The sequence below is a fragment of the Rhamphochromis longiceps genome, linkage group LG13 (genome assembly GCF_057381845.1).
Source record: "Rhamphochromis longiceps isolate RC_006_pf linkage group LG13, R_longiceps_female_GT1.1, whole genome shotgun sequence".
NCBI classification, from domain to species: Eukaryota; Metazoa; Chordata; class Actinopteri; order Cichliformes; family Cichlidae; genus Rhamphochromis; species Rhamphochromis longiceps.
In genome coordinates this window covers 2,052,822-2,066,447 of record NC_140569.1, presented here as the reverse complement: position 1 = coordinate 2,066,447, position 13,626 = coordinate 2,052,822, and the positions used below count along the sequence as shown (strand labels likewise).

Below are 13,626 nucleotides of genomic sequence, written 5' to 3'. Positions count from 1 at the left end.
GACTTACTGGAGCTCACTGACTCAACACACACTCTACTTGATGACCTCCTCTTACACAACCACACCCTCCTCCCCCTCCCATCCATCCGACCTGCATCCCGGAGCCACCGTCTGCCGTATCGTGGCTCGACTGGCTCGAGGTCTCCGGGGACAGACTGTCCCTCAGGCTCCCCGTCACTCCACTGGAGCTGTGAGAGGACGGCCCGGCACCGCCGCTGTGGTCCTGGACGTCCTCTGTCTGATCCTTGGTCACGCCCACACCCAGCCTCTGCTGCTCCTGCCCCGATGTCTTCACCCCTTTATCGCCCCCATCCTTTTCACGACTCTCGTCTTTGTGTGAAACGTAAACTCTGGGAGGTGCCTGACGGTAGTTTTCTTTGAGTTCGCGCCTGTCCTCCATCCACTCCTGCTGCCTGGAGGTCCAGCTCACAGGCAAAGCTTCCACGGTCGGTCTGGAGACAGGTTTCCTGGTGATTTCAGGGCTGTCTCTGGGTGATCTCTCAGACAGGTAATCGTACTGTCTTCGCTCCACGCCAGGTGACCTGTGGTCTCCGGTGTACTGTGGCGGCTGGTAGCGGTGCAGGGAGGACATGTCCTTAGTAGGTGATGCGCTCCGTTTCTGCCGTGGGTCCAGTTCAGGTGACTGAGAGGCAGCTGCACGGTACAATCTAGCAGGCATGGCTGGCGATGCTGGTGAGGAGAGGCCTTTCTGTGACGAGACTGGGGAGATTCGTCCTGGTTTAGTGTGAGGTACTTCCTTGTCAGTTTTCCGGCTGTGGTTCCAGGGATCCACCTGTAAAAGCTCAGGGGAGCTCTGTCCATAAAGGGCGGAGTACGGTTGTGATTCTTTCCGTGCAGTCTTGGGACTCTCGGGCCGAAAAGACTCAGGAGGAGTCGGAGTTCGTCTCTCTGCAAAAATGCTGGAAAGTCTGCTGGCCTCCAGAGCTAACTTAGAAGCCACATCGAGGTTTGAGGATGGGGAGGCACTCCTCCTGCCGCTGACATCGCTGGCTGCGTCACTCGCTCTGCTGCAGCGTGACAACCTGTAGGGACTCCTGCTGGTTAAATTCAGTTTATTGCTTGAGCTGCTGTCTATCCCGTCTGTGGCTTTTTGGCTGGTGTTGGTAGTGTTAGCATTATGGGCGCTGTGATGAGAGGTCCCAGGTGTGCAGGAAGTGCTGGCAGGTAATACGTTAGTTTGAACCTCATGCTGGATGTCTGTGGGCCTCCCTGCAGGTAACGGTGGGTGAAATTTACTTGAGTGTCTAGGGCTCTCGTCTCCCATCCACGGCCTGGGTTTGCTCTGAGTCGGGCCATTGGAGTGCAGTTTAGCAGCTGGATCTGCAGAGTAAGACCAGCAGCTAGTGTGGGCACACAGATGGTTGGAGGCAGGACTTCTGGGTAATCCGTTCACTGGACTACGGGAGAGGGTCCTGTCCAGTTCCATGAGCTGGGTCTTGCACGGCAGGGTGAGGGTGCTGCGGGGCAGGTCAGGTGAGCCCCCCCAGGACTGGCAGCGAGAAGGCTGATAATGCCGAGGCAGGGAGGGGCTGCTGTTCTCAAATCGGTGACCTCCAAATCTGCGCATAAGCTCTGGAGATCCAAACTCCTCAAGGGCCCTGTAGGTGGCACCTCTGGCCACTGAGTCCAGGTTAGCTCTCTGCAGGTAAAGTGAGTCCCGTGGGGCTGGACTCTGAGCCGGGCAGGTGTGGCTCTGTGACAGGTAACCATTGTACGACATTGGATCGCTGAGCCTCTTCCGAAGGTGAGCGGGCAGCACCTTCCTGCTTCCCATTTCCTTGAAAGGACTGTCCGGCTCATTATGAGACAGAGAATTTCGGCGGGCGGCCGTGTTGTGCACGTTTGCTTTCTCTATGTAGCTAAACGACACCACGGATTTCCTCCCCTCATTGCCCTCCACCCCTGGGACCTTGCAGTACCTGCGACCGCTGACTGGTGTGGAGGGCACAGTCAGCCTCCCAGAGGATGTTGATGATGGTGAGATAAACACCCTCCTCTGGTGGGGATCCATGTCTGAGGAACAGATGTGTCCAAGTGAGCCGTGGTGGCGTGGAACGGTCATTCCCGGTGTAAGGACTTCAAGTAACTGCCCAAACCTGTCATGCAGTGCATCTTCTTGAAGCTGGGCGTTCGACCGGAAGTTGACCGACTGCCTGGAGGAGGTCTTTGAGAGAGGCAAGCTGTGGTTCTCGCCCCCCATGTGGTGCTGTATCGGAGAGAGATCCGGACTGGGGTTCCGGCTGGAGTAGGCAGAGCTCCTCTGAGAGTGAGGGAGAACATCTGGACATTGAAGCATCAGATGACTGGAACCATCATCTCCTCGGCCCGGCACCTTACCTTCCTCCTCAGCAACAGACCTCACCTCGACGTACAGGTGGAGGACCTTACCGGCCTGGGACATATCTGCCCTTCCTTTAAAACGCTCCAGAGTTCCCTGCTGTGGACCTGTGCTACAAGTCCAAAAGGTCCTTAGACTTGTTGGTGTCCAGCACAGAATTCATCTAGTCTTTGGTGAGGGGCAGGACTGGGGTACCAGTTCCATCCTGCAGCTGCACATCTTCTCTTCGACCTGCAGCAAGAAACACAGACAGAGTTCAAAGTTAATATTCCAGTTTATCCTCTACAAGGGTTGAATCCATAAAGGTTTGATCATTTAAGCTTTGCTGTTTTAAACCTTCCATTTCCTCAAGATATCAAATCATCCACTTCACCCACTAGGCCAACCTCTGCAGGGTTGGGTTTTGTTTAGGCATAAGCCGAACCCTTAGCTCCAAGTCTGGATTGGTCCACAGCAACAAAGTGGATGTTAAGAGGTTAAAGACACCTAGCATTCCTAAAACTTGGAGACTGAAAAAAAAGATCTTTTCCAAACCAAGAAAGTACAAACAAACTGAATTTGAGGCTTTTCCTGGGTGAATGCTTTGAGCATCGCAGAATGATCATCATCAACAGGAAGTAGTTATTATGTAACTATAACAGTTGCAGATGTCACTAGAAGCTACCAATCATATGGTTTCGACTGTACCACATGAAATTTGCATGTAAAGTGTGACAGAAAGACGTTTTCCACCCCACTAACTGCACAGCTTCAGGCTGATGATCATGTTTGACCTCACGCTTCATCAGTTCTCACCCAATCCTGTATTTAGGTCACAGTGTCCTCAGACTGGTTCACTGCTAGAAACCAAACACCTCATGTTTTAGTCATCAGAAGCAGAGTCCAGCCCCACAGTGTGGGTTAGGAAGGTGAATGTGTGGAAACTGGATGAGAACGAGTGAATTTCAGACAATGTCAGGAAAAAACTCAGAGCGGGAAATTCTCTGATAACGCTCACACTTCTTTTTTAAAAAATATATATTTAAACTTTATTTTAAAAGCATTTCCTTGAGATTAAAATGCATTTTTCAAAGAACGCCGGGCCCACAAAGAGGAGACCCAGCAGAGAGCAACACAACAGGAGGTTTTATCTAGCACGAACCTCAGGGACAGAAAAATGAAAGCAACGCTGTCAAAACAACAGCTCCTCTCCTCCAGGGTGCACCAGGCCGACTCCGAGGGAGACCGTCGCCAAACGCTCATGGTTTCAGTCCTTCAGGAGGTTCTGGGGGAACCTTGGAGGGGTTCTAGGTTCTGGCTCACAATTTGGTTACAGAAGCACCAAATGTGGATTCGACCACAACAGCTTTGCATGATTTGAGGTTCTTTATATCATACGTTGCCATAATTCAGCTCCTCAGATAATCCTCTGTCTGAAGTAGGCCGTTTAACCCCCACCCCCTGTTTCAACAGCACATGGGTGGGGCTTCTGAAATTACCATATGGGGGTATCCCCTCTGTACGATGTCATAAAGATCTAGAAGAAGAAAAACGCTGTGATAAACTGTTTATAGCAGTCACAGGATTACTGCTCATGCACAGAGCTCATCGTAGAAGGAAGGAGCGTTTGAATGTTTGGAGCGAAAAACTCAAAGTCTTAAAGTTTACATGTACTTGTTTGGTCGGTCGGTGAGGATGATGTGCGGCACGTCACTGTGACTAAACAGGAGCTGAGGGGTGAGGAGGCTCTGCGTGGCCTCAGGGAGATCTTGGGAGTGAAACCTTCGATCAAAGGGGTGAGGAAGGTGTTTGCTGTGCAGTGTGGCTCATTATCAGCTGAGAAAGACAAGCTGCTGCCCTTCTCAGTTCTCTGGTATCTACATGTGCTCTCTTGCCCTTGGCCGTCCTCCAACGGGGCGGCAGGAGCGCGTGGGCGAGCAGGCTGCGACTGACACGTGAGTTCAGCTCGTCTGTTAAAGGGAGGAGCAGAAGCAGCTTGACGGGTGTTCAGGTGAGGAGTCGGCAGCCACACCGTGACCTCTGTGACCGCTCCTCCTGAGCGTGTCCGGAGGAACGTCTGCGCAGACCGGCGTGTTTTACACAGCCCGCTCCTTCCATCACGCTCCATTTAACCACCTCACTGAGGCCGCTCGTGCTTCTATTCTCGGCTTTTTACAGCTCCTATCTGTGTCGTCGCCGCTCGCCTGTTCCACATTTTACAGTAAATCTGAGCTTCTGTGCTGCTCGCTGATGTAGGTCAGCAGTTTAGATCACGAGGAGAGGTCACATGAAAACACAAGAGGCTGCAGGAAACAGTGGCGTACAGGAGACGTTTGAGATGCTGATCAGGCGTGACACGTGCTGAGCAGAGGGTCGAAAGGTCATTTCGGTCCCTTTCAGTGTCGTCGGCGTTCACCTGCAAGCGTCTTCCACACGCGTGTGCGTGTTCGTCCTGCAATCGTGCGCCTTGCTGGCACGTGTGGGGGTGTGAAACGGCTTAAAAACCAGTTTTGCTGGTTTCTGTCAGAGGAAATGACACACACACACAAAGTGTTGCTGCTCTGATCTCCTGATCTCGAGTAGATCCAGAACAAAGAACCTGAACTTTGTTATTCTGCTGAGTGAACTTTAGAGCGTGCGCCACGGCGGATGTGGAGCAGATGTTGGTGCTGAGATGCGAGTCAGTGCGCGTCTCCTCTCAGAAACAACAAGGCGACCTGTCGGCTCGTTTCTAGCTCCTACCGCAGCAGCTTAGCATGATTCATGGTTCAAAATAATCCTTCTTTGTCTTAACTCGGTGCTTCCTCGCCTCTCCTGGCTGCCCCTCACTAACCGGAGGTCTGAGAGCAGAGATTTATAAAAGCGGTGGCCTGCTACTTAAATCAGGCTGAACAGAAGCGTCCACGGTCAGAATTACCATGGCGTTCACTCAGAGGTCTGGTGGGAGGAGCCATCAGTGGAGCTGAGTGTTTTTAAGCCTCCTTTTAAAATGAGAACTTTAATCACATCTATACCTGCAGTTTTCATGTCCTGCAGACCTCTGAGATGAATCTGTGGAAATTCCACAATGGCTACCAACTCAGTGGGTGACTCCTTTGGTCCCGAGATGACCATACAAGATACCCACTCTCTATGACATCATATAAACCCAGGAGTAGAAAAAAAACTGAGCGTTCCGATCATTATTAAAACACGTTCACCACGAACAGGAAAACAGGACAAACTCATCAAATCCACATCAAACTGTAGAGCAGGAAGACGTTGCTCTGTGATGAACGGAGAGCAGGAATGATGCTTTAGGGCGAGGAGAGCGAGGAGAGCGACTCCGTGGCGTGATCAGCGGCATTTACAGCTATCAGAGGGTAAAACCTGCATCTGAGGCTGACAGGGTCCAGCAGTGCTTTAATCAGATGTAAGTGCTGCCCTCGGGTTATGTCATACTCAGGTCCCGTGTTTCTGCACCGACGTGTTCACGTCCACAGAGAAGCGACGGCGCTGCAACGATCAACACATTAATAACAATCTGATCGGCGGTTCGTCCTTTTTGCGACGGCGTTTCTGGTAACAAACTGCTACTCTCGTCTTCACAACGAGCATCAGCTCCAAATAATCCTGACACCTGAGTGATGTAACCTGCTACAGGACGCCGTGTCAGGTTTTTGCTTCGGAGCGCGATCAAAGGGCGCTTTGTCTTTCCTGCAGAGGAACATCAGAGAGCTGCTTAAGCGCCCCCCAAACCTCTCTAAGCAGCTCTCTGCCTTTATTGAATCTGACTCCTCTGCTGCTCACGCATCAGTCCTCATCACCGTCACGTCCACTTTCATCACCTCCAGCACCGGACGAATCCGGTGAGATGGGTTTCGCTGTGAAATCTGCAGTTCCTCTAACGTCCACCTGAAGAAATCACAGTTCTTCCAGAACTGCAGCCAATCCGATTTTCTTTCCTTCTCAGCAGAAATCAAGCTGAAGCCTCCTCTCTGCACTACAGCAGCTTCAAGACAATCAGCTTCCTGTCCTGAACAAAAACACTGGATCATCCCTCCAAACCTGCTTCATGGACAGGTGTGACCAGGGGGGCGGTGCTCCTTTTAATAAGCAACATCATCACAGGTACACAACTCGTGCCAAAGCTGCAGTTCCTCTGAGGTCCAGCAGAGGCAGCAGTGAGTCCGTCCCCACAGACCTTCACAGCAGACATAAACATGTTTACAGCCTGATCCACAGACTGTGTGTGGGTCATTTCCTCCTTCATAACAGCTGTACGAGGGGAGGATGTTTTCATAGCTCACCTGGATTAAAGTCTGTGTTGTTAGGGGCGTGGCCTCTTTGACTGACAGGTGGACGGCACCACAGGCGGCCATAGCTCTCAGCCGTCTATTCGGCTTCACCTCAGCTAATTTTTATCTTATCCAGCCAATAACGTGGCTGCTGTGAGGCAGATGTACTAACAGACTTTCTGAGGAGGCGGAGCTTCAGGTTTGTGGTCACAGTGAGAGGAGCCCACTGTTCTCCGACTCGCTGACCTGGACACACATGTGCTTCAGAGGACATAAACACTGAAGTTCAAACGACGCATGGAAGGAGGCGCTCACGCTGACGGCGTCACTGAGAAGGTCTGTGAGCTGCAGCTCTGCAAACTGTTGCTGTCTCTGTGAAGTCATTTTCCAGACGCCTGGCTCGCATTTAGCAGCTGGAAAGTTTTATATCTGCAGCCAATTAAAAGCAGAACGTGACTTTAATTCCTGCAGCTGCTGCGAGCGCCCGACACGTCGCCGGCTCTCAGCTGGAACGACTTGAAGCACGAGCGCGTGCGAGTCCTTCCTCACTGACTGCGATCCTCACCCTGAGCTCTCCGGTCAAAGGTCAGAGGAGGTAAAAGAGGCTCCGAGCGTTGCTTCCTGCTGTCGTTGACAAAAGTCTGGCTGCAGAGGAAACACAAAGCAGCAGCAGCTCCTGAACTCTGACCTCAGTTTACAGCCGCTCTTGCACTGACGCTGCCGATCCTCGCTCACAGAGATAACCGAGAGGAAAGGACGAGGGTCAGGGGTCAACTTTGTTCTGCTTCTCTAACTGCAGCCGTGTGTTAAACTGCTGCTGTGCACCGATCAATAATTATTGATAAGGATTTGTCTGTTTCACCTGTTCGTGGTCCAACTTTGACTTCCTGATTCCATATATTTGAATAATTACTGCTGCTAGTTTCACTTTGCCTTCAAACCGTTTTGGTGATTTTATTATCGCCCCCTCGCTTTTATCTAACGGCCACTCAAAGGGGCCCCAACCACACTTTTAGCAGCCAAGCAATAGTTTCTAAACCAGACGACTGGAAACGACTTTGTTTCCCAGGCCTGTTCAAATGTGCCACACAGAGCTGTGCAAAAGTCTTGAGCCACCCCTCAGGTCTGCTGAGCAGCTCTCGAGCTTCCTGAAGCTCCTTAAAGTTCTTCTGTGGACATTGGCTGCTTTTCCTCTCCTGTTCAGTCCTTGTACGGGAGCTTTCTCACAGGAATGACAGTGAATCCCACACACCTGAGCAGAGGTGCAGTTAGTTAGCATCAGCCTGTCTCACAAACTCATCATCTGTTCCAGTTTCTTTACCAAATCTGTCAAAAATGCCAACGATATCACAGCTTCTCATGAAAACAGGATTTTGTCTCCAACACGGTGATTCCAAAGAGCTGTCAGCTGAAACTCTGCACATCTCAGCGTGGTGTCAGTGTGTCCTCAAAACCCTGAGGAAAGTGGACAGAAGAGGAAGTGGGAGGCCATAAAAACTCGACAGCAGCTGAACAGGACCTGAGAGATGATCTGGACCTTCAGCTGATCGAGAAGCTGTTCTTAATGAAGGCAACCTGGAGTCTGCAGCCATCTGTGAAGCTGGGTGGAGGCTCTGTCATGGTTTCAGCTGCAGCTCAGTCAGAGCTGTTGGAGATCTTTGATAAACTGATGAATCACAGAGTCTGATCCACCACGCAGGAACATCTGGGAACATCTGACTGACAGCAGCTTCCTGTTCCAGCATGACAACGATGCAAACACACTGTCAGTGCAGAGAAAGCACACCTGGATCTGACACCACACAGCAGGACACCATCAGTCACGGACGGGCCTCCGCAGAGCCGCCCTCAGCTGAGGAGACGTCTTCCTGAGGATCCTCACAGAGCTGACAGCTGCTCACACTAAAGCTTGTTTGTGTCTGCATTGTGCAGTTCATGTCTGTTTGCAGCTTAATAAATCTCTTGCACATTATTATATGTTAAAGTTCACAGAAGTTCATTCTTTGTGAACTCTGTCTGAAGCCACCAGGCTTTGAGCTGCTGTTCTTCCTTCCTGTTAAAACCAAAGTCTCACGATTACACGAACTAATCGACCAACCGAGGAAGCTTCTGTCCGCTGGGAGGTAAAGTCTCCTGATAACTGCAGCAGCTCCTTGAAATATGACCTTTAAAATGATTTTTTGGACTCTACATGGATGAGAGCGTTCAATAATCGTGTCTTACATGCTGCTGTGGTACAAACTGCCTTTGTTTGTGGAGCGTTCAGACACCCTGAGCTCTCCTCCCAGAGTTAACCACGAAGTACTTTTACTTGTTTCAGAGTATTTTTACAAAGTTTTACTGCAGTGAAAGGTCAGATTACTTCATACCTGAGATATAAAGAGTGTGAGATACCTGACATGCTGTCAGAGTGTGTGTGTGTGTGTGTGTGTGTGTGTGTGTGTGTGTGTGTGTGTGTGTGTATGTGTGTGTGTGTGTGTATGTGTGTGTATGTGTGTATGTGTGTATGTGTGTGTATGTGTGTGTGTGTGTATGTGTGTGTGTATGTGTGTGTGTGTGTATGTGTGTGTGTGTGTGTGTGTATGTGTGTGTGTGTGTGTGTGTGTGTGTGTGTGTGTGTGTGTGTGTGTGTGTGTGTATGTGTGTGTGTGTGTGTATGTGTGTGTATGTGTGTATGTGTGTATGTGTGTGTATGTGTGTGTGTGTGTATGTGTGTGTGTGTGTGTGTGTGTGTGTGTGTGTATGTGTGTGTGTGTGTGTATGTGTGTGTGTGTGTATGTGTGTGTGTGTGTGTGTGTATGTGTGTGTGTGTGTGTGTGTATGTGTGTGTGTGTGTGTATGTGTGTGTGTGTGTGTGTGTGTGTGTGTGTGTGTGTGTGTATGTGTGTATGTGTGTGTGTGTGTATGTGTGTGTGTATGTGTGTGTGTGTGTATGTGTGTGTGTGTGTGTGTGTATGTGTGTGTGTGTGTGTATGTGTGTGTGTGTGTGTGTGTGTGTGTGTGTGATAAGCACTCTTAGTCCTTCTTTTCCTGGACTCTGCTAATAGGATTCCCTCCTCCTCCTCCCACCACACACAGCTCAATCCACCACATAAAACCACACGTACACACACACGCCTGCCGCTGTAACCTTACCTGTGTGTCCTCGCTGCGGCAGTTGCCGTGGTAACCCGCCTCTCTGCGTGCTACAGCTGGTTTTATCCTCCTTCGGCCTCCTCTTCCTCTCTGAACACTTGTTGTCTGCAGCAGCGCCGGCTCATCGTGGATTTACAGACTGCGCTCAGCTCCTCCTCTTCCTCGTCTTCCTCCACCTCTACTTCCCATCTCCTGTAATCAGCTGACGCCCCGCCTACCCCTCCTCCTTCCAGACAGTCTGCCAGCCAATCGGGCGCTCCGCCGTCCGCAGACCCGGCTCCTTCACAGCCAATGACGGGCAGCTGTGACAGATGGCAGCTTAGGAAAGGTGGGGGGAGCACGGGGAGCGGGGGGTGTCCAGTATCAGGATAATGTGCAGAATTACAGGCTGATTAAACTGTGATGTCACACGTCACTGCAGCGGGACCGGCCCACAGCCTGTGACCTCATCACTCTTTGCGTTACATCAGCGTACACCTGCAGGGGAAAACTGCAGCTGCTCCACAGGGGGCGCTCTTCTGACAGCCCAGTGACCACGTGCCGTGCTCTCAGCACATACACACATCAAGCTGGTACGTTTATACATTCGTGGCCTGTTTGAGTCTCTCCTGCCGACCCCCTCCAGAGACGAGGCGAGGACGTTACTCGCGGAGACAGCTGGGAAACAAAGGAGCAACAAGCAGAAGGTTACAGATTCACTCAATACGCAGCTGCAAAATAATCTGAGCCAAGCTGCACGGGTCCTCTTACCTGTGTCGCAGCTGCTGGGAGTGCTGGTCGGCTCCACTCTGGATCCAGTTTCAGGATGAAGAATATCCCAAACTCACAAAAATATACACTTGTTTTTTCCTGTTATCATTCATCATTTTTAATCTCCCGTTTCCTGAAACCTTCTTGAGGTGCCGATGTCTTTTGTAACAGCTGAAATTATAGGTTCAATTATAAGTTAAACATGAGTTTTTGCAGCATTAGTTACTTTTGCGTGACACACTACAGTGATCCTGTTGTCTGATATCAGTGAGTTCGGTGTGTGTTGAGTGCTCGTTCTTGTAGACCTGAGCATCGTCTCTGCCTCCGCTTAGACCGACAGCAGTGTAATCATTTTCTCCTGTAAAGCACGGCGTCCTCCAAGAGCTCACTTTCAGAGGAACTTGTTTATTATCGCTCCGCATTCTTAAAACAAAGGTGCAGGATGGTTTCTGGCTGGGTGGTCTTGCCTCGCTCTGTGGTGTTTTGCAGCTCAATGCGAAGCAGCTGTAATGAGAATGAGAACCTCCGAGTCCTCAGCTGCCTATTTGGGAGCATCTCTGGGTTCTGCTCGTGGGTGAGGGAACAGCTGAGCAGACAGACTCGTACAGCCATGACCTGAGAGTGAAGCCGAAGCTGTCCGGCTACTCGTCGAACCACGTTCCTACCCTGATCTATGACCACGGGCTTAGGGTGGTGACAGAAGGACGGGTGCAAGTGTCAGAAATGAGCTTCTTCTGAGGGGCGGAGACAGGATGTGCAGCTCAGTCCTCCACGTCTGAAGGACCCAGCTGAGGTGGTTCACCTGACCAGGCTGCCACGTGGAGGCCATCTGTGCTTAGACTACTGCTGACCAGGATACACAGGATATTCGCTGCTATGCTGACGACGCGCTGCTGCTGTACCTTTAAGCCCCGTCATCGTCCCGTGGACTCATTAGTGCCTCGTCAGCTGTCAGGTCCCACACCTCCTGCACTCCAAACGTTCTCTTGTTTCAATAAATTCACTCTCGTGAAAATAAAAATCCAACCTTAGGTCAGTGATTCTCACTGTGGGCTCCTAAGATTACTGCCTGTGGGCCACAACAAGTCACTTACAACATTATTATTTCCTCATAAGTCTTTAAAAAAAACTATCAGTAGAAATGTAACATTTTAAAAGTTGTAGATTTTTACATAACTTCACCTTTCAGAATAAAGTCATACTGAAGATGCACGTCTGGTTTTTACAGGTAAAATGAAATGTTTGGATACAAGAATCGCTTCTAAAATTAATTCAGTTTATCTGTTGAAGGGAAAGAAGCTGGATGAGGCTGGAGATGTTCGGGCTGAGGTCTTTTCTCTGCTCCCCTCTGCTTAAAGACTTTCTAACTCTCCGTGTAATAATAATAATCACAGAGCTGTTCTATCCTGATATCAGTGATCTTGATGAGGCCTGCTGTGTGCTGGATTACTTTAAAAAGCGTTAAGCTAATAATTTCACGTTGAAGTGAAGACGTGAAACGTGCGATAGAGTTCCTGCTTTTATTTGTGAGATGAAATGAGAAGCATCAAAGAGAAACTGAAAATAACTCGTGCAGTTTGTAGGGATGAAACGCAGCAACGACTGAAGCACGCAACAACTTCAGAAATGACCTCATCGTGTTCGAGTCTTCCACTTTCACGAACACTGTTTGGGTTTGTTAGCAGCTTCAAGGCGAGCACTGACAGCCTGAACACTGTTCGCCTGTCCACATCCACACGAATAAACACGGGGACCCGCTGCAGTTTCTCTTTAAATGACCTCAAATCTAATCCACACAACTTAAACATGCTCGCTGGGACTTTGTTTTACAGCAAGAAGCCTTTTCAAGAACAAAGGGTCGGTTTTTGCTGCTTTTTTAGAGCTCTGGTTCCGGCTGTTGTCGGCAGCAGCCCAAACTCCTTTCAGAAATGTGTGTTTTTACCACTCCCCCCAGTAAAATCCACACTTCACATCCCTGCGTGTCATACTAAACCTTTCATTTACATCACAGGCAGACATTTTCATGTCCGGCATGCACTTCATCGACTCAGCAGCCCTGAATGATCTGAAATGTCGACTTTTCCAAGAGCCTGGCATCGCTGTTGGCACCGCTCGGCAGGGTGGACCATCCTTGTGAAGAGGCGCGGGGAGGGTTGTAAAAGTAGAAATGTGACTGATGGCAAACTGTTTGTGGGGTCAAACGTACCCCGGAATAATGGGCAGGTGCTGCTGCCCCGGGGGCAGACCCCCAGCTTTGTTCTCCCGCTTGTTAAATTTCATTCATGAGGGAATCATCTCAAAATGTCATATTTTTCAAAGGAGATTCGCACGCAGTCCACTTACCTCCGGGATACGATGGGATGCAGCGGGGTCTGCAGCTTTCAGAGACCCCTGCAGCAGCTCGGCGGCACCGCGGCGGACTCCAGGTCACCCGCTCGCTCCATTTCACGGTAACGCTGTCTGTAACGACAGATGTAACGGCGAAGTGCGGGAGTAGTAACTGTAACGGCTAGCTAAGTGAACTAGGTTCCATGGCGGAAGCAGTGAAAGTCCAGCCGGAGGTGAAGAGTCCGCTCGGCTCCTTGTTCTCGCGCTTCCGCCGCTCTTTGCTCGCTTTTTCAGGCGCTTGCTTGACATTAGTTTACGTTCTCCACGGTGACTCCAACTTCCGCATCTTTGGTGACGTAACGGGTCGTTGAGCTACGTCAGACAGGCCCGAGCGGAAGACACGCCTACAATCGATTACGCGTACGCTTAACTTTCAAAATAAAAGCTCGAATAAACTGTGTTTATCCTGCTGCTTTTAGACTTGTGGATGTTTTATTCTTTATTCTGTTTAATATGAATCCTAAAATTATTTGTCAGACGTTTGTCTCATGTAAAAACAAGTTTTTGTATACACCTATCTTTCACCTCTAAAATTACTTCTTTTAATAATAAAAATGTTTCCTAAAAAAACCTGGGACAGGTAGACCTTTGTATGTTAGCATATTCATAACGGAAACCTAGTGTCCTGGGATCCACTGGGATCCACTGGGATAACGTTCCTGAACCTGTTTCCACGTCACACAGCGCTGCTCAGGTGTCCCAGCAGTGCCTCTATTTCCTCTATTTCACTTTTTTTAT

At 50.0% G+C, this 13,626-nt stretch overlaps 1 protein-coding gene across 3 annotated transcripts in view; it reads right to left on the bottom strand.

The window, feature by feature from the left end:
* The window catches only part of psda (pleckstrin and Sec7 domain containing a), a 48,814-nt gene extending 35,634 nt beyond the window's left edge, over window positions 1–13,180 (bottom strand). For 2 of the 3 annotated variants that reach the window (XM_085427672.1, XM_085427674.1), the window contains exons 1-4: window positions 12,844–13,180; window positions 10,501–10,671; window positions 9,751–10,407; window positions 92–2,590 (exon numbers count right to left, since the gene is read on the bottom strand). In XM_085427672.1, coding sequence (XP_085283798.1) covers window positions 92–2,422 — 2,331 coding nt within the window. In that variant the 5' untranslated portion in view covers window positions 2,423–2,590; window positions 9,751–10,407; window positions 10,501–10,671; window positions 12,844–13,180. Of the gene's footprint in view, window positions 1–91; window positions 2,591–9,750; window positions 10,408–10,500; window positions 10,672–12,843 lie in introns of those variants that run through there. The other variant, XM_085427673.1, reaches the window with a different exon arrangement.
* Window positions 13,181–13,626: the final 446 nt, after the last annotated feature.